At 46.5% G+C, this 20,862-nt stretch overlaps 1 protein-coding gene across 5 annotated transcripts in view; it reads left to right on the top strand.

Moving 5' to 3' along the window:
* The first annotated feature begins 11,554 nt into the window (after window positions 1-11,554).
* LOC141139103 (uncharacterized) overlaps window positions 11,555-20,862 on the top strand; it is a 106,646-nt gene continuing 97,338 nt past the window's right edge. For 2 of the 5 annotated variants that reach the window (XM_073624915.1, XM_073624919.1), the window contains exon 1: window positions 15,275-16,407. In XM_073624915.1, coding sequence (XP_073481016.1) covers window positions 16,339-16,407 — 69 coding nt within the window. In that variant the 5' untranslated portion in view covers window positions 15,275-16,338. Of the gene's footprint in view, window positions 11,669-15,272; window positions 16,408-20,862 lie in introns of those variants that run through there. The other 3 variants (XM_073624916.1, XM_073624920.1, XM_073624914.1) reach the window with 3 other exon arrangements.

Here is a 20,862-nt window from a genome sequence, read left to right as displayed (position 1 = left end):
TTTCTAGTCCCGTCATACTCGAGTCATGTTCAGAATGAACGGACTTGTCCGTGTGTGGGCTAGTCCGTTCATTCTGAAAGTCCGCCGTAACTCCGTCGGGAAGACCGGCGGACCTAGTCTGCCGGAAAGTCCGGTCGTGTGTAGGCAAGTCCGTCCATTCAGAAAATCCGGCGGAAAGAACGACGGACCTGGTTTCCAAGAAAGTCCGGGGGTGTGTACACGGCATAACAATACCGTTTTAGATATTCAAGGTTCCATTTGGGTTAGATGATCTACAATGTCTCTAACTGGACAATATATACCCCTGCTAAGCTGTACATAACAAATTTGTTCCTACACTTTTTGGCCAGTCTCTCTGGCCCTTGTTTTTTGAATAAGTGAGTGCCAATGGTGTCTTGGTGTTTATTGGAGTGACTTGTATTTTGCCACTTCACCTTACTCATTTTCAATATCCTCCATTTACTAGGCTCCTTTCTCTTTAGCTATTCATTGGCGTTTGGATGCCTCCAGGCTTTGCTGTGTTTTTTTTGTAAGCTGAAATCATCAACCAATGTAAATATTTATGCAACCACACGTGGTTATTTATGTCTTTTTGAATATTTCTAGTTCTCATTAGGGATGAGCCGAACACCCCCCGGTTCGGTTCGCACCAGAACCTGCGAACGGACCGAAAATTCGCACAAACTTTAGAACCCCATTGACGTCTATGGGACTCGAACATTCGAAATCAAAAGTGCTCATTTTAAAGGCTAATTTTCATGGTATTGTCCTAAAAAGGGTTTGGGGACCCGGGTCCTGCCCCAGGGGACATGTATCAATGCAAAAAGAACTTTTTAAAACGGCCGTTTCGGGAGCAGTGATTTTAATGATGCTTAAAGTGAAAAAAAAAGTGAAATATTCCTTTAAATATCATACCTGGGGGGTGTCTATAGTATGCCTGTAAAGTGGCGCATATTTCCCGTGCTTAGAACAGTCCCTGCACAAAATGACATTTTTAAAGGAAAAAAAGTCATTTAAAACTGCTTGCGGCTTAAATGTAATGTCGGGTCCTGGCAATATGGATGAAAATCAGTGAGACAAACGGCATGGGTACCCTCCAGTCCATTACCCTTTGGGTCCTGTATGGATATTAAGGGGAACCCCGCACCCAAACTAAAAAAAGGAAAGGCGTGGGGCCCCCAGGCCCTATATACTCTGAACAGCAGTATACAGGCGGTGCACACTGTAGGTTTGTTGTTAAGTAGAATCTGTTTGTAATTTTGAACTGGTGTACATTTTTAAAGTGTAGCTCCAGCCAAAAAATCTATTTTTAAGCTTTTTGGAAAACATAGGGAAGGGTTATCACCCCTGTGACATTTGTTTTGCTGTCTGTGCTCCTCTTCAGAAGATTTCACCTCACTTTTTGTCCCAATGACAAATGTTTGTTTGAAAATTTGGGGTTTTTAGTGAAACAAGGATTGGTGATAAAGCATCAGTGGAAAGGAGAAAAGTTTTTCCCATATTAACTCTTACAGGAGAGAATTTCCCTTCCTAGGGGTAGATTTCATCTCACTTCCTGTTGTCTCCTTCCGTTTCCGTTTGTAATTACACGCCCCTGTTAAACAGGGGCTGAAAAATTGGGCCTTAGGCACTGGTGGTGGCGCCCAGAACCAAAAATGTTCTTACAATCTATTAGCATGATCATTGAAGAGGAAGAGGATAATTACTCAGCATAACAGGATAGTCAATCAGCATCAGCATAGGCAGTCTTTGAAGGGATATGACATTTCAAAAAAAATTATTCGGTTGCATCAGGTGCTTGGTAGCTGGTGGTGATCCAAGACTGATTCATTTTTATGAAGGTGAGTCGATCGACCGAGTCGCTGGACAGACGCACCCTGTGATCGGTTACAAAGCCTCCAGCAGCACTGAATGTGAGTTCCGAAAGAACGCTGGATGCAGGACAGGCCAGTAGCTCAATTGCATACTGTGCAAGCTCTGGCCAGTGATCCATCCTCAAGACCCAGTGACCCAGAGGATTTTCGGTGGGAAAGGTGTCCAAGTCAGATCTTGCCCCTAGGTATTCCTGCACCATGTAAAACAGACGCTGGCGATGGTTGCTGGAACCGATCATATCTTGGGGCTGCGGACTAAAAAATTGTCTGAACGCATCGGTCAGACAGCCACCTTCTCCACCACTCCTTCTGCGACTGACCGAAGCCTCAGCAACACGTTGTCCAGAAACAGGAGTTTGTAACCTCCCAGTCTCTGGGAACGCATTGCACAGACCTTTCTGCAAGGCCTCACGAAGATGTTTCATCCTCTGCTCCCTCTGCGACGGCAAGATAAGGTCCGCAACCTTACCATTGTAACATGGATCAAGGAGAGTTGCCAGCCAGTATTGGTCCTTCTCCTTGATACCACGAATACGAGGATCCTTACGCAGGCTTTGCAGGATCAGAGAGGCCATGCTGCGTAGGTTTGCTGAGGCATTCGGTCCGGAGTCCTCTGGGTCACTAAGGAAGACATGGTTCGCAGCCATCTCCTCCCAGCCACGTACAAGTCCATGTGTTTCTTGGGACTGATCCCTTAAAAACTGCTGCTGAGTGCCAGGCTCCACCTCCATACTGACACAATCCTCCTCCTCCTCTTCCTGTGTGATCGGCGGGCACGCAAGAGCACTGTCTGGATAAAGGGGGCCTTGAGAGCTAAGGAAGTCCTCCTCTTCCTGCCTCAAGTGCCCTGTCCATTATTCCACGCAGCGTGTGGTCCAACAGGTGGACAAGGGGGACAGTGTCCCTGATGCATGCACTGTCACTGCTCACCATCCTTGTGGCCTCCTCAAATGGTGACAGGACAGTAGTGCATGCATCCCTGATCATGACCCACTGGCGTGGGGAGAAAAAAAACAAGCTCCCCTGACCCTGTTCTGGTGCCATAGTCGCACAGGTACTCATTGATGGCCTTCTGCTGCGTGTGCAGCCGCTGCAGCATGGCCAACATTGAGTTCCACCTGGTGGGCATGTCACAGATTAGGTGGTTCTTGGGCAGGTTGAACTCCTTCTGGAGGTCTGCCAGCTGAGCACTGGCATTATATGACCGGCAGAAATGCACACAGACTTTCCTGGCCTGCCTCAGGACATCCTGTAAGCCCGGGTACCTGCCCAAGAACCGCTGCACCACCAAGTTAAGTACGTGAGCCAAACAAGGCACATGGGTCAGTTGTCCCTGTCGGAGGGCGGAGAGGAGGTTGGTGCCATTGTCGCAAACCACCAGTCCTGCCTTAAGTTGGCATGGCATCAACCACCTCTGAACCTGCCCCTGCAGAGCTGACAGAACCTCTGCCCCAGTGTGGCTCCTGTCCCCCAAGCACACCAGCCCAAGCACCGCATGGCATCTTTTGGCCTGCGTACTTGCGTAGCCTCTTGAACACCTACGGAGCACCGCTGGTTCCGAGGACAAAGCACAGGAAGAGGCCATGGAAGAAGAAGAGGAGGAGGGGGTGGAGGAGAGAGGTGTGTCAGAATCATTAGTAGTGGCATTTTGGAGGCGTGGTGGCGGAACAACCTCCAACACTACTGCACCTTGTCCTGCATCCTTCCCAGCTGCCAGCAGAGTCACCCAATGCACGGTGAAACTTAGGTAACGTCCCTGTCCATGCCTGCTGGACCATGAGTCAGCGGTAATATGCACCTTACCGCTGACCGCCCTGTCCAGTGAGGCATGGACATTGCCTTCCACATGCCAGTAGAGAGCCGGAATCGCCTTTCGTGAGAAAAAGTGGCGTTTGGGTACCTGCCACTGAGGAACCGCACATTCCACAAACTCATGGAAGGGGGCAGAGTCTACCAACTGAAAAGGTAGCAGTTGAAGTGCTAGCAATTTTGCCAAGCTAGCATTCAACCGCCGGGCATGTGGATGGCTGGGAGCGAACTTCTTTCGGCGGTGCAGCAGCTGGGGCAGGGAAATTTGCCTGGTACAATCTGACGTCTGTGTACCGAAAGCAGATTGCCCACAAGTACTTGGCTGTGACACACCTAATTCTACACCTTCTCAATGCAGGTCTCAGAGAGGACTGAAGGTATAGTGGGGTTGGAGATCTCAGCTGATGAGGAGCAAGGAGAGGTCCTCTTTGTTCTTTGGTCTGGGTCTTTTAGATACGCATGCCAACAAACTGCATGGCAGGTCAACATATGTCTGGTCAAGCATGTGGTGCCCAAGGGGGAGATGTTTTGGCCACGCGAGATACGCTTGAGACATATGTTGCAAATAGCAGCGGTGCGATCTGATGCACTCGTGTCAAAAAAGTCCACCACAGAACTTTTGGAATAACGCACAGAGACAGCAGCGCCCTGCACATGCAGAGCTTTGCGTGTGATGCAGTCAGTTTGCTGCCCTTAAGCTGGCCCCTGGAGGGCATCCTGCCTCGTTGGTGATGTGCCTCCTCCTCCTCTCATCATCCCCTCCCTCCTCATCACTGGAGCAAACCTGGCAGTATGCTGCAGCAGGGGGAGCATGACTGCCAGATTGCTGTCCTTCTTGGGCACCCCCTCTGTCCGTGCTCATGTTACTGCCTTCATCTAGCTCATCATCAGAGCCTTCTAAACGCTGGGCATCCTCCTGGAGCATGTACCCAACACTGTGGTCAAACAGTTCGAGGGACTCTTTAGGAGGACATGGTGGGGCTAGGGAAGGAGTCACTAATGCCATTGAGCTGAGGAAAGAGGCCGCGTTGGCAGCTGCTTTGCCAGACAAAGTACCCTGAGCATGGGTGAGAGAGGATGAGGAGGATGAGGACGGCTTGGTCATCCACTTGACCAAGTCTTCTGCATGTTGCGGCTCAACACGGCCAGCTGCCGAAAAAAAACCCAAGCGTGTCCCACGGCCACGTGCTGATGAGGATGCACTGTCTCCATGACCAGCACTGTTGCCTCAAGACACAGAGCCTGCTTGCCCTCTTTTATTGGCTTGTGGCTGTCTGCCTCTCCTTGTTGGCCTTCCAGACATACTAATGGCCTGTAGCTGCACTAAGCTGGGATATATATATATATATATATATATATATATATATATATATATACTGATACTGCAGCTAGCAAAATCAACTTCCTGAGAACACCACGAACCTTCTACAGGTAGCTTTAGCTGAACACTGTGCAGAGGTCGCGCTACACTAACTTGTAGCTTATTTAGCTGCCTGCTGTAGTGATAGGATCAGGAAAACACCACCAACCTTCTACAGGTAGCTTTAGCTGAACACTGTGCAGAGGTCGCACTACACTAACGTGTAAATAATTTAGCTTCCTGCGGTAGTGATAGGATCAGGAAAACACCACCAACCTTCTACAGGTAGCTTTAGCTGAACACTGTGCAGAGGTCGCACTACACTAACGTGTAAATAATTTAGCTGCCTGCGGTAGTGATAGGATCAGGAAAACACCACCAACCTTCTACAGGTAGCTTTAGCTGAACACTGTGCAGAGGTCGCACTACACTAACTTGTATCTTTAGCTGAACACTGTGAGGAGGACGCACTACACTAACTTGTAGCTTTAGCTGAACACTGTGCAGAGGTCGCACTACACTAATTTGTAGCTTTAGCTGAACACTGTGAGGAGGACGCACTACACTAACTTGTAGCTTTAGCTGAACACTGTGCACTACACTAACTTGTAGCTTTAGCTGAACACTGTTCAGAGGATGCAGTACACTAACTTGTAGCTTTAGCTGAACACTGAGAGGAGGACGCACTACACTAACTTGTAGCTTTAGCTGAACACTGTGCAGAGGTCGCACTACATTAACTTGTAGTTTTAGCTGTGAGGAGGATGCACTACACTAACTTGTAGTTTTAGCTGAACACTGTGAGGAGGACGCACTACACTAACTGTAAATAGCTGTTTAGCTGAACACTGTGCACTACACTAACTTGTAGCTTTAGCTGAACACTGTTCAGAGGATGCAGTACATTAACTTGTAGCTTTAGCTGAACACTGTGAGGAGGACGCACTACACTAAGTGTAAATAGCTGTTTAGCTGAACACTGTGCACTACACTAACTTGTAGCTTTAGCTGAACACTGTTCAGAGGATGCAGTACATTAACTTGTAGCTTTAGCTGAACACTGTGAGGAGGACGCACTACACTAACTGTAAATAGTCTAGCTGCCTGACTGTGGTACTAATAGGATCAAAAGCACACCAGCAATTTTCTTCAGGTAGCTGTAAATACTGTAACAACACAAGCCTGCCTGTCAGTAGCAAGATACCAGGAACGGATCTAGCTAAACTGAATACAGTGTATATATACTGTATATATATATATATATATATATATATATATAAAACACCTGGGATGCATATATATACACAATACACTGCAAGTGCAGCTAACTGACTGACTGTCCTGCCTAATCTATCTAACTTAAATCAGATGACACTGTCTGTCTCTCTCTTTCTATGAACGCCTGAATACACTACACAGGGCCGCCGTGCAGGCGGCCTTATATAGTGTGAGGCGTGTACTAAATCCCCTGAGCCATAATTGGCCAAAGCCTCCTTGGCTTTGGCCAATTACGGCTTTCTGTCCAGACGGTGCTGTGATTGGCCAAGCATGCGGGTCAAAGTGCATGCTTGGCCAATCATCAGCCAGCAATGCACTGCGACGCCGCAGTGAATTATGGGCCGTGACGCGCCACACGAATTTGGCGCAAACAGCCCATATCGTTTGCAATTCGGCGAACGGTTGAACAGACGATGTTCGACTCGAACACGAAGCTCATCCCTAGTTCTTATATGGATATATTCTCTATAGCATTCAACACAATCTCTGTCCACCAGATTTCCCTGAAGAAGACTCGAGTTGAAACACGTAGGGGTTACCACTGGGCCTCGCCACCCTTGTGGCAGATTTGGGGTAACAGGTTATGTCCTTTTTTTATACCAATATACTGTATTTCACTCTTTGTGATATTTTAAGGCATGTTTCAATAAAACTGTAATTTTTTATACAATTGTTGATGGTTATTGATGCCTACAAAGTCCCCTCCATGGTTTTGTTCTTTGTTCACTCATTTTGTTGTGTGGGAAACACACTGGAAAATGCGACTGCTACCGGCATTTGGGTGTGTCACGGACTTTGGGCTGTAGGAGAACCATTGCCTGGAGAACTCTGTGTTTTAATGTGTTCTTAAGTTATCCAGACCTAGCTGGTCACTAATTGCTTTTGGCTTCTTATGCATAGGTTAGTCCTATGGGGGGAACCGGACTTTCTGGGGTAGTCATTGTCATGATAATAGGATTTGCTCTACTGTCTAAAGTGACCATTGTGTGAGCTAATGGGAGTAGCCCTTATCTGATGGTTTTCTGTATAGATTCAGTGTGTGTTTCTCAAATAAAGCAGTTCTTATTCTAGTGCACTCCAAGACTGGTGTCTGTTTCTTGGGGTTTCTATAGCCAGATCCTTTGGGCTCGTGTTCCAGGACTTGGGAAGCAGCTTCTTGGCGGAAATACCCAACAGGGTATCTGGAGACCGTCACATTTGGTGGCAGCAGTGGGATGCTTCCTGCAGTCTGGGTCATCCAAACCTCCACCTGGATCCAAAATCAGGATAGCAGACTTCGGTCACCCCAGTGGAGATATGGATCTGGCATCAGCATTCCCGGGGCTGCTGCTGATCATCCTTTTAGCATACTCCAGGACTGTGTCTGCGGATAAATACCTGGAGCTCAGGCAGCAGATTTGAGGGGGGCATTGGATTGGAGCCCTCCAGGTCGCTGGTATGCAACAGTGCAAGTGCTTTCCAACCCCAGAGCAACAAGCCAGTGTCCAACAGGAGTTATGGATAACATTCCTGGGAGAGCGGCCCCAGGACCAATGGATGTCTGAGTTGGACAGGAGATAAAGCTGGACAATCATTATTGGGCTCTGCAATGACACGCAGAGCAGGAATATTTAGGGGAGACAACAGAATGCTCTCTGGAGGGATATGACCTTGGCGGCCCTGGATTACTGTGGGAGAGCCTTACAGATGGTTTTGTGTTAGGCAATGAAGGAGAACCTACCCTTGAGGACCTGCGAGATTATAGAGAGGCTATGCTCAGTCTTGCAGGGGTCTCAGCATTTAAACCGGACCTGGAATATTTGCTAAGGAAGGAACAGCATCTGGAAAGGGCATACAGGAAACTGCTAGAACACGTTCAGCAGCATGCCAGAGAATAGGCAGTGGAAACTCCAGATATTGCTGTCTCCAAAGCAGAAGTACTGACAACAGGACAGAGCTCTGCTAACCTCTGCCCAGCACCGATAACATCTTCTGAGTTCTACGGACAGGAGATGGTGAACCTCTATCCCCAAACACCAGTTCCAGAGACTGGGGATTTAATAGACTTCTCTGCTGAGGAAGGACAACCCGGTGAGCCTCCAGAAGAGCTGGCATCAGGGCCAAACATCACTGCGCTCTGCCCAGCAACAACAGCAGCATCTGTGGAGTTACCAGAAACGACTCCAGCTGAAGCGCTGACAACTTGACAGAGGGCCCAAGACCTCTGCCTCACACCTGTGACAGTTCCATGTTGCAGTCTTGTAACTGAGCTAGTCTCGCCTGGTTCTTACAATATATGGAGTGTAATATCTGATATCGGAAGTTCCAGACTGGAGGAAGCAGTGTGCTGACGTAAGCACTCATAATATATAATCTTCAGGCCTAAAATGATTTTTTTTCAAATGTGTACAAAAGAATAAAAAAACAGCTCAGACAGCGAAAGGGTTAATGTGGTCTTGGGCTCTCCTGTTCCTCTGGTTGCATTAGCTGTGAGATAAGGAGGTGATCAAGAGGAGATAAAGAGGAAATTAGGAGGAGGCCGGGAGGAGATCAGTGGAAGGTCAGGAGGAATTTAGGAGGAAATAAGGAGGGGATAGGAAGGAGATCAGGAGGAAATCGGGAGGATATTGAGAAGAAATCAGGAGATCATAAGGAGGAGATCAGGAGGAAATAAGGAGATTGGCAGATCGGGAGGAGAGCAGGAGGGAATCGGGAGGAGATCGAGAGGGAATCGGGAGATTGAGAGGGAAATCAGGAAGTGATAGAGAGGGAATCGGGAAGAGATAGAGAGGGAATCGGGAAGAGATCGAGAGGGAATCAGGAGATCAGCAGATCATAAGGAGGAGGTCAGGAGGAAATAAGGAGATCAGAAATAAGAGATCAAGAGGAAATAAGGACATTGGCAGATCAGGAGGTTATTGGGAGGAGATCAGGAGGAAATAAGGAGATCAGCAGACCAGAATGAGGAGATCTGGAGGAAATAAGGACATTGGCAGATCAGGAGGTTATTGGGAGGAGATCATAATGAGGAGATTGGGAGGAAATAAGGAGATTGGCAGATCAGGAGATGATTGGGAGCAGATCAGGAGATCATAAGGAGGAGAACGGGAGGAAATAAGGAGATCAGAAGTTTAGGAGGAAATAAGGAGGGGATAGGAAGGAGATCAGGAGGAAATCGGGAGGATATTGAGAAGAAATCAGGAGATCATAAGGAGGAGATCAGGAGGAGAGCGGGAGGGAATCGGGAGGAGATCGAGAGGGAGTCGGGAACAGATTGAGAGGGAATCAGGAGATCAGCAGATCATAAGGAGGAGATCAGGAGGAAATAAGGAGATCAGGAGGAAATAAGGAGATCAGAATGAAGAGATCAGAATGAAGAGATCAGAATTGGCAGATCAGGAGGTTATTGGTAGATCAGGGGGAAATAAGGAGATCAGCAGATCAGAATGAGGAGATCTGGAAGAAATAAGAACATTGGCAGATCAGGAGGTTATTGGGGAGAGATCATAATGAGATCGGGAGGAAATAAGGAGATTGGCAGATCAGGAGATGATTGGGAGCAGATCAGGAGATCATAAGGAGGAAAACGGGAGGAAATAAGGAGATCAGGAGAAGTTTAGGAGGAAATAAGGAGGGGATAGGAAGGAGATCAGGAGGAAATCGGGAGGATATTGAGAAGAAATCAGGAGATCATAAGGAGGAGATCAGGAAGAGAGCGGGAGGGAATCCGGAGGAGATCGAGAGGGAGTCGGGAACAGATTGAGAGGGAATCAGGAGATCAGCAGATCATAAGGAGGAGATCAGGAGGAAATAAGTAGATCAGAAGGAAATAAGGAGATCAGAATGAAGAGATCAGAATTGGCAGATCAGGATGTTATTGGTAGGAGATCAGGAGGAAATAAGGAGATCAGCAGATCAGAATGAGGAGATCTGGAAGAAATAAGAACATTGGCAGATCAGGAGGTTATTGGGAGGAGATCACAATGAGGAGATTGGGAGGAAATAAGGAGATTGGCAGATCAGGAGATGATTGGGAGCAAATTGGGAGATCATAAGGAGAACAGGAGGAAATAAGGAGATCAGAAGTTTAGGAGGAAATAAGGAGTTTAGGAATGAAGAGGGGATCGGGAGGATATTGGGAAGAGATCAGAAGATCATAAGGAGGAGATTATTGGCAAATAAGGAGATCGGCAGATCAGGAGATCATAAGGAGGAAATAGGGAGATAGACAGATCAGAAGGGGATTGGGAGGAGTTAAAGCAGTTGTATACCCAGCTTTGTAATTTTTACTTAGACTTACCTGTAGTTAGACTTAATATCTCCTAAACGAGCACTGTTTAGGAGAATTGCACCCTGCACGTCAGAGGCACATGCGCTCTGAAGGCTCGGCGTATCGTGCCGGTGTTCTGCTGAAAACTCCAACTCGCTGAAATCTCCAACCACGTCACTTCCGGCGAGAGATTTCAGCAATATTTGGAGGTTTAGACGACTTAGCTGTTTTCGCAGAACAGTGTATACAGTTACGGTAACAGGACAAGTTCGCTGGTTTTGGGAAAACACTGGGTAAGGAGAAAAAAACAAAAACGTTGTTGCCATCTTGGAGGCGGCCATGTTGTTGGTTACTAGCGGGCGGACTACGCAATGTTCTGTGAAAACAGCCAGGTTGTCTAAATCTCCAATGATTGCTGTAATCTCTCACCGAAAGTGACGTGGTTGGAGAATTTGGCAGAACACCGGAACGAAAGAGCTTCTTCTCAGAGCCGAGGGCTCCCGCGTGTGACGTCATCGTGACCTCACAGTGCCAGAGCCTGCGAACCTGGAAGAAACGCTGGGGAGGTGGGGGGGTCATGTCAGCTCCCCTCGTCAGTGCAGGGGCTTCCTTCTAAGCCCCAGGGGTCTCAATCCCTCCAGCTGTTAAGAAACTACAAGTCCCATGAGGCATTGCAAGGCTGACAGTTACAAGCATGACTCCCACAGGCAGAGGCATGATGGGACTTGTAGTTCCGCAACAGCTGGAGAGCCGCCAGTTTGAGACCCCTGCTCTAAGGTATTTCATGATGTGCCCCAATCTCTCTCTCTCCTTCCTATCTCTTCTCCTAGTGGGGGGGGACTGTGTCAGGCTCCACCCGCCAGACTGAGTCCGCCCCCCGTGGGCGGGGCTCCCTGAAAAACGCCGCCCAAGAGGCGGCCCCTCCCTAAAACATGCCGCCCAAGGCCTCGCGGTGGACACGCCCCTGGGCAGAGGTTGGCATGAGGTAGTGATGATTGGAGGTGGAACCAGTGCGTGCCCTCCCCTTCCCTCACTGACACGCCCTTTACATCCGGGCTCTGCCAGTCCGCGTCCTCCTTATGCCCTCCCTGCCCCCAGGTGAGTGGGAGGAGCCTGACAGTGCCAGTGGGAGGAGCGGAGCCACATCGCAAGAAGTGGAGGGGGGGCGTTTAGAAGTGCCGGTGACGTCACCCGCTGTGGGTCCTCGCGAGGAGCATGCGCGGTGCGAGCGGTATGGCGGCGCCCAGTGCGTGGAGTCTCCGCCGGTGATCACAGCCTCTTCCCCCCCCCCCTCCCCGGTAAGTGCAGTCATGTGACCCCCTGCCCGCCACGCCCCTTCGCTTCTCAGCCCACAGACCCTGCGTTACGTCAGCGCCCCGCCCCCTGACAACTCTGTACCCTACGGGGGGCGTGGCCGGCTATGTTTTACACCTGTAGAGGGTGCCCGCCCCCCTCCGGACACCGTGTGTGCAGTCCTGTACTAAGCTCCTCCCACCAGAGCAGACAGCCTGACCTCCATCCTATACACCAGAGACTGCTAGAGATCAGCACTGTGGGCCATACCATAGGATGGGGAGAGGCTGTGAGATGATCCCACTGATGTGTGTGTACAGGGGAGGCCAGAGACCACCAGAGACTGATAGAGATCATCACTTTGTATTATAGATAAGACGGGAAGATGTGGATGTAATGACAAGAGACTGTTAGATCCAGCGCCTTGAGGCGATTCAGCTCGCATTTGCAGCGCTTTACAAATCATTCATTCATTCATCCCACTGCTGTGTGTACAGGGCGAGCCCAGATCACCAGAGACTGATAGAGATCATCAGCAACAAGGTGTGATCTGTTCCGGGGTGACTAGAGACTGTTAGATCCGGCTATGTGCAGAGGACTCCGGGGATGTGGATGGACTGTGTGTGTGGGATCGGTACTGGTTACCGTTGTGGCCTTTTTGTGGGTGACCAGAGACTGCTGGAGATCATCACCGTGTATTATAGATAAGATGTGGGTGTAATGACAAGAGACTGTTAGATCCCGCTGTTGTGTGTACAGGACTCAGTGATATGGATGGGCGGTGTGTGATTTGTCTGAGTTCCGGGTGACCAGAGACTATTAGAGATCGTCATTGTGAACTATAGAAAGGATTCAAGGCTGTGGATGTGCGGCAAGAGACCGTTGGATCCCTCGGTTTTGAACAGGACTCTGGGGTGTGGATGGACCGTGTGGGATTTGTCTGAGTTCCAGGTTACCAGAGACTGCTAGAGATCATTAACACTTAGGTGTGATCTGTTCTGGCTGGGTGACCAGAGACTGTTAGATCCAGCTATGTGCAGAGGACTCGGGGATGGGCATGGACTGTGTGTGTGGGATTGGTAATGTTCTCAGTTGTGGCCTTTTCAGGCTTACCAGAAACTGTTGGATCCCTCTGATTTGAACAGGACTCTGGGATGTGGATGGACAGTTTGGGATTTGTCTGAGTTCCAGGTTACCAGAGACTGCTAGAGATCTGTTCTGGGTGACCAGAGATTGCTAGACATCATTAGCACTTAGGTGTGGTCTGTTCCGTGGTGACCAGAGACTGCTAGAGATCATAGTACTTAGGTGTGGTCTGATCTGGCTGGGTGACCAGAGACTGTTAGATCCGGCTATGTGCAGAGGACTCAGGGATGTGGATGGACAGTGTGTGGGATCGGTACTGGTTACCGTTGTGGCCTTTTTCTGGGTGACCGGCGACTGCTAGAGATCATGACCGTGTATTATAGACAAGATGGGAAGATGTGGGTGTAATGACAAGAGACTGTTAGATCCCGCTGCTGGACTCAGTGACGTGGATGGGCGGTGTGGGATTTGTTTGAGTTCCGGGTTACCAGAGATTGCTAGAGATCATTAGCACTTGGGTGTGGTCTGTTCTGGGTGACCAGAGACTGCTAGAGATCATAGTACTTAGGTGCGGTCTGTTCTGGCTGGGTGACCAGAGACTGTTAGATCCAGCTATGTGCAGAGGACTCTGGGATGGGCATGGACTGTGTGTGGGATCGGTACTGGTTACCGTTGTGGTCTTTTTCTGGGTGACCAGAGACTGTTAGTGATCATCATTGTGAACTATAGAAAGGATTCAAAGCTGTGGATGTACGGCAAGAGACTGTTAGATCCCTCTGTTTTGAACAGGATTCTGAGATGTGGATGGACAGTGTGGGATTTGTCTGAGTTCCAGGTTACCAGAGACTGCTAGAGATCTGTTCTGGGTGACCAGAGATTGCTAGAGACCATTAGCACTTCGGTGCGGTCTGTTCTGGCTGGGTGATCAGAGACTGTTAGATCCAGCTATGTGCAGAGGACTTCGGGGATGTGGATGGACTGTGTGTGTGGGATCGGTACTGGTTACCGTTGTGGCCTTTTTGTGGGTGACCGGAGACTGCTGGAGATCATCACCGTGTATTATAGATAAGATGTGGGTGTAATGACAAGAGACTGTTAGATCCCGCTGTTGTGTGTACAGGACTCAGTGATGTGGATGGGCCGTGTGGGATTTGTCTGAGTTGGTGACCAGAGACTATTAGAGATCGTCATTGTGAACTATAGAAAGGGTTCAAGGCTGTGGATGTGCGGCAAGAGACCGTTGGATCCCTCTGATTTGAACAGGACTCTGGGATGTGGATGGACCGTGTGGGATTTGTCTGAGTTCCAGGTTACCAGAGACTGCTAGAAATCATTAACACTTCGGTGTGATCTGTTCTGGCTGGGTGACCAGAGACTGTTAGATCCAGCTATGTGCAGAGGACTCGGGGATGGGCATGGACTGTGTGTGTGGGATTGGTAATGTTCTCAGTTGTGGCCTTTTCAGGCTTACCAGAAACTGTTGGATCCCTCTGATTTGAACAGGACTCTGGGATGTGGATGGACAGTTTGGGATTTGTCTGAGTTCCAGGTTAACAGAGACTGCTAGAGATCTGTTCTGGGTGACCAGAGATTGCTAGACATCATTAGCACTTAGGTGTGGTCTGTTCCAGGGTGACCAGAGACTGCTAGAGATCATAGTACTTAGGTTTAGTCTGATCTGGCTGGGTGACCAGAGACTGTTAGATCCAGCTATGTGCAGAGGACTCAGGGATGTGGATGGACAGTGTGTGGGATCGGTACTGGTTACCGTTGTGGCCTTTTTCTGGGTGACCGGCGACTGCTAGAGATCATGAACGTGTATTATAGACAAGATGGGAAGATGTGGGTGTAATGACAAGAGACTGTTAGATCCCGCTGCTGGACTCAGTGACATGGATGGGCGGTGTGGGATTTGTTTGAGTTCCGGGTTACCAGAGATTGCTAGAGATCATTAGCACTTGGGTGTGGTCTGTTCTGGGTGACCAGAGACTGCTAGAGATCATAGTACTTAGGTGCGGTCTGTTCTGGCTGGGTGACCAGAGACTGTTAGATCCAGCTATGTGCAGAGGACTCTGGGATGGGCATGGACTGTGTGTGGGATCGGTACTGGTTACCGTTGTGGTCTTTTTCTGGGTGACCAGAGACTGTTAGAGATCATCATTGTGAACTATAGAAAGGATTCAAAGCTGTGGATGTACGGCAAGAGACTGTTAGATCCCTCTGTTTTGAACAGGATTCTGAGATGTGGATGGACAGTGTGGGATTTGAGTTCCAGGTTACCAGAGACTGCTAGAGATCTGTTCTGGGTGACCAGAGATTGCTAGAGACCATTAGCACTTCGGTGCGGTCTGTTCTGGCTGGGTGATCAGAGACTGTTAGATCCAGCTATGTGCAGAGGACTCGGGGATGGGCATGGACTGTGTGTGTGGGATTGGTAATGTTCTCAGTCGTGGCCTTTTCTGGGTTACCAGAGACTGTTAGATCCCACCATTGTGAAGTGGATACGAGGATGTGTTCTATGCAGTGAGTGGTTTTCCTAGTTCCAGGTTACCGGAGACTGCTAGAGATCATCACTGTGAATTTATAGATAGGGTGGGAAGAAGTGGATGGATGACGAGACTGTTAGATCCCGCTGCTGTGTGCACGGGACTCAGTGATGTGGATGGGCGGTGTGTGATTTGTTTTGAGTTCCAGGTTACCAGTGACTGCTTAGAGATCGTCATTGTGAACTATAGGCAGGATTCAAGGATGTAGATGTACATCAAGAGACTGTTGGATCCCTCTGTTTTGAACAGGACTCTGGGGTGTGGATGGACCGTGTGGGATTTGTCTGAATTCCAGGTTACCAGAGACTGCTAGAGATCATCACTGTGAGCCATAAATAGGATGCAGGGAGGTGACTGTACAGAGTGTGGTTGGGACTGCTTGGCTGTGATCTGTGCTGGGTGACTGGAGACTGTTAGAGATCATCAATGTGAATTATAAATAGGATGGGAAGACCTGGATGTACAACAAGAGACTGTTGGATCCCACTGCAATGTGCACACTGTGATGTGGATGGGCGGTGTGTGATTTGTCTGATTTCCGGGTTACCAGTGACTGTTAGAGATCGTCATTGTGAACTATAAACAAAGCGTGGCAATGTGGATGTACACAGTGAAATTTTTATTATTTGGGTGTGGTCTGTTCTAAAGCATCGGAGACTGTTAGATCCCATGATGTGGATAGACCACACGTCATCTGTACAGATTAGATTACCAGAGACTGCTAGATCCCACTATTGTTGACAGGACTCGAGGATGTGGATGGGCAGCACGTGGTTTGTCTCGTTCCAGGTTACCAGAGACTGCTAGAGATCGCCATTGTGAATTAATAGACAGGATTCGTGGATGTGGATTTACAACAAGAGACTGTTACAGCCCACCATTGTGCGCAGGACTCGGGGATGTGGACGGCCGGTGTGTGATTTGTACACTATATATACATGTAGCTTGTTCAGGATTACCAGAGACTGCTAGAAATCATCGCTGTGAATTCTAGATAGGATGGGAAGATTTGGATGTACAGGAGACTGTTAGATCCCGCTATGGTGCACAGGACTAGGGGATGTGGATGGGCAGTGTGTGATTTGTCTATCTCCAGGCTACCTGAGACTGTTAGAGATCACAATTGTAGACTATAAGTAGGGTATGGTGGTTACAAGTTTGGGTGTGGCCTGTTCCAGGTTACTAGAGACTGTTAGATCCCACTATTGTGCACAGGACTCGGGGATGTGGATGGGCAATGTGTGATTTGTCTATCTCTAGGTTACCAGAGACTGTTAGAGATCACCGTTACTGAACTATAGACAGGATTTGAGGATGTGAATGTACAGCAAGAGACTGTCAGATCCCGCCATTGTGGACAGGACTCGGGGATGTGGATGGGCGGTGTGTGATGTATCTAGCTCCAAGTTACCAGAGACTGTTAGAGACCCCCATGCATGTCAATGTGTATGTACAAAGTGTGATTTGTATTCTTTGGGTGTGGTCTGTTCTGGGTCACCAGAGACTGTTAGATCCCGCTATTGTGAACAGGACTCTGGGATTAGGATGGACAGGGTGTGATTGGCTCCAGGTTACCAGAGACTGCTAGAGACTCCCATTGTAAACTATAGACGGGATGTGACAATGTGGGTTTAAAGTGTGAGGTTTGTATTTTTTGGGTGTGGTCTGTTCTGTGTCACTGGAGACTGTTAGATCCCGATCTCAGGGACATGGATGGACAGTGTGTGATGTGTACATTTGAGGTGTAGCTTGTTCAAGATGACCAGAGACTGTTAGATCCTGCGGTTACAAATAGGACATGGGGGTGTGGATGTGCATTGTGTGATCTGTACTGCTTAGGGTTTAACTTGCCCAGGATTACCAGAGACTGTTAGATCCTAATATTGTTAACAGGAATCGGGGATGTGGATTTGCAGTGTGTGATTTGTCCAAATCCCCGTTACCAGAGACTGCTAGAGATCGTCATTATCGAACTACAGACAGGATGCTACAGTGTGGATGTCCATAGTATTATTTGTGGGTGTGGTCTGTTTCCAGGTCACCAGAGACTGTTAGATCCCTCCATTGTGGACAGGACATGGGGGTGTGGTTATGCGTTGTGTGATCTGTACTGCTTGGGGTTTACTTACTCAGGATCACCAGAGACTGCTGGATCCCACTATTATGGACAGGCCTCGGGGATGTGGATGTGCAGTGTGGGATTTTTCTAGTTTTCAGAGACTGTTAGAGACTTCCACTGTGAATTATAAATGAAGATGGGAAGATGTGGCTGTACAATAAGAGATTGTTCGATCCCGCTGTTGTGGACAGGACTCGGGGATGTGGATGGACAATACTTAATTTTGTACAGTTCAGGTGTAGCTTGTGCAAAATGACCAGAGACTGTTAGATATGACTGGTGTGATCAGGACATGGGGAGTAGGATGTGTGATTTCCGGTTACCGGAGACTGTCAGAGACCACTATTGTAGACTACAAGCAGAATGCGGTGGTTACAGGTTAGGTGGGGGCCTGTTCCAGGTTACCAGAGACTGTTAGAGACCACCATTGTGCACAGGACATTGGGATGTGGATTTTCAGAGGGCGGTTTTTGTCTAGTCCTAGCTTGCCAGAGACTGTTAGAGACCACCATGGTACAGTATAAGCAGAATGGGGCGGGTTACAGGTGAGGTGTGGCCTGGTCCAGATTACCAGAGACTGTTGTGCCGCGTACACACGGTCGGACTTTTCGTCTACAAAAGTCCAACGGACGCTGACGGACTAAAGCTGGCTGGTAATCCGTTCGTGTGTGGGCTTCTCCGGACTTTCAGCAGACTTTTTTAGCCTCAAATCCGACGGACTTTAGATTTGAAACATGCTTCAAATCTTTACGTCGTAAGTACGACGGACCCCGAAATCCGCTCGTCTGTGTGCTAGTCCGACGGACAAAAACCCATGCTAGGGCAGCTATTGGCTACTGGCTATCAACTTCCTTATTTTAGTCCGGTGTACGTCATCACGTACGAATCCGTCGGACTTTTGTGTGGTCGTGTGTAGGCAAGTCCGTTCGTAAGAAAGTCTGCCGCAAGTCCGCCGAAGGTACGTTGGAAGTATGTCGGACAGGCTGTCGGACTTTTGTAGACGAAAAGTCCGACCGTGTGTACGCGGCATTAGAGACCACCATTGTGAGCTATAGACTGGATGTGGATGTACAGAGCGTAGTTTGTACTGTTTTTAGGAGTGGTGTGTTTTAGGTTACCAGAGACTGTTCCAGACCACTGCTGTGTAAGGAGAGAGTGACAGCATTCACCCTGAATAATAATAAAAGTAATACAAATAATAACAGTAATAATAAAAGGAGAAATAATAATAGTAATAATACAAATAATAACAGTAATAATAAAAGGAGAAATAATAGTAATAATAATAAAAATAATAATAATACAAGTAATAAAAAAGAATAGTAATAATAATAAAAAATAATTCTAGTAGTAATAATAAAAGTAATAAAATAACAGTAAATGTAATAATACACATAAAATAAATAATAGCAGTAATAAAAGAAATAATAAAATAAATATTACTAATATTAGTAATAATCAAAAGTAATGTAATAGCAATAATAAATAATAATAAAAGAAGTACTAAAAGAAATAGTAATAATAAATAAAAATAATAATAATAGGAATAACAAAAAAATGATGATAAAAGTAATAAAAAAGAATAGTAATAAAAATAATGATACAATTAATAAAAAATAATTATAGAAGTAACAAAAATAGTAGTAAAAATAATAAAGTAATAAAATAAATAATAGTAATAATAATAGAAGTAATGGTAATATAATATAATAATAAAAGTAAAAAAATAATAATAAAAGTCATAAAAGAAATAATAATAGTAGTAATAATAAAATAATAGTAATTTAAAACAATAAAATAATAGTAATAATGATAAAAAAAAATACTAGTAAAAGTCATAAAATAGTTTAATAAAAGTGATAATAATAGTAAACATAATAATAATCGTCATTCATAAATTTTTGGGGAAATACCAAGTGTGGCCACTAGATGGGGTGAGAGTACAGAAGACTGGATAAGCCTTGCTGTAAGGATACTAATGTAATCAGAATAATCAGCGATCGCAGACGAAGGCCCCATTCACACTTGAATTGCTTGGTTTTTTTTTTTTGGTTTTTTTTTTTGTGTTCACATTCTCAAGCTACACGCACAGGGCAGTCCTTTTGTTTCAATGCACGACAAACGCATCAAATTAGCCCATGTAGCTTTTTGACCATTAAGCTTCGTACATTTTGATGCTTCTCTGCAGAAAAACCTGCATCTGCTTGGCGCGTTCAGGTTGGTTTAACATGGAATGGCACCGCAAGCGCGACACGCACTGTCTTTGTATTCGTAAACACGCAATACGCTCACCGAGGACGACCCTGTTGTGTCAATGAGGCTGCTCTGCGAGTGGTGTCACCCCTGTGTGCAATGCGTGTGATTACAGCGCGCTGGTTTTCGTGCTTGTTTAAGAAACGAGTCATGGAATTTATCGTTAATAGCGTGCCAAGCAGATGCGCATTTTTTTTTGGTGCGGCCAAAAAAAAGACAAACGCATGGTTAAAAAAAAAAACAAAAAACGTGAAGCTCAAACTGCTACGTAGCGACCTTTCCACGTTTGTCGTGCATATGGCAGCCCATTGAGGCAAAGGGGCCACCCTATGTGTGTGGCACGAAATAGCGCATAAAAACAAACGCCTGATGTTCCGCACGCACAGGCATGAATGGGGCCCGGGGACTTTGTCCACACTAGCTTTGTTCTCTGGTTGTATCTCCTCCTGGCCGCCGCGCTCCAGCACGCCACAATTGCATGCACTGCACATGGTTGCGGTGGCGCTTACAGAGCTGCCCCGTTCATTCGGATAGGTTGTGCTCAGCAGGCGCTATGCATGTTTATTTATTTTTTTTTTTTATAGATATACATCTATATAAAAAAAAAAAATTATATATATATATATATATATATATATATATATATATATATATATATATATATATATATATATATATATATATATATATATATATACATATAATATCTTTATTTTTTATAAATATATCTATAAAAAAAGATTTTATTTATATATATATATATATATATATATATATATATATATATATATATATATATATATATATATATATATATTATCTCTATCATTTTTTTATAGATATATATATTATCTTTTTTTATATATATATATATATATATATATATATATATATATATCTCTATCTATCTATAAAAAATGATAGAGACTATATATATATATATTATATTATATAATATAATCTTTTTTTATAGATATATTTATATCTATAAAAAA

Source organism: Aquarana catesbeiana, linkage group LG04 (genome assembly GCF_042186555.1).
Source record: "Aquarana catesbeiana isolate 2022-GZ linkage group LG04, ASM4218655v1, whole genome shotgun sequence".
In the NCBI taxonomy this organism is placed as follows: domain Eukaryota; kingdom Metazoa; phylum Chordata; class Amphibia; order Anura; family Ranidae; genus Aquarana; species Aquarana catesbeiana.
Note: the sequence above shows the minus strand (reverse complement) of the source record. Positions and strands in the feature narration are given on the sequence as shown.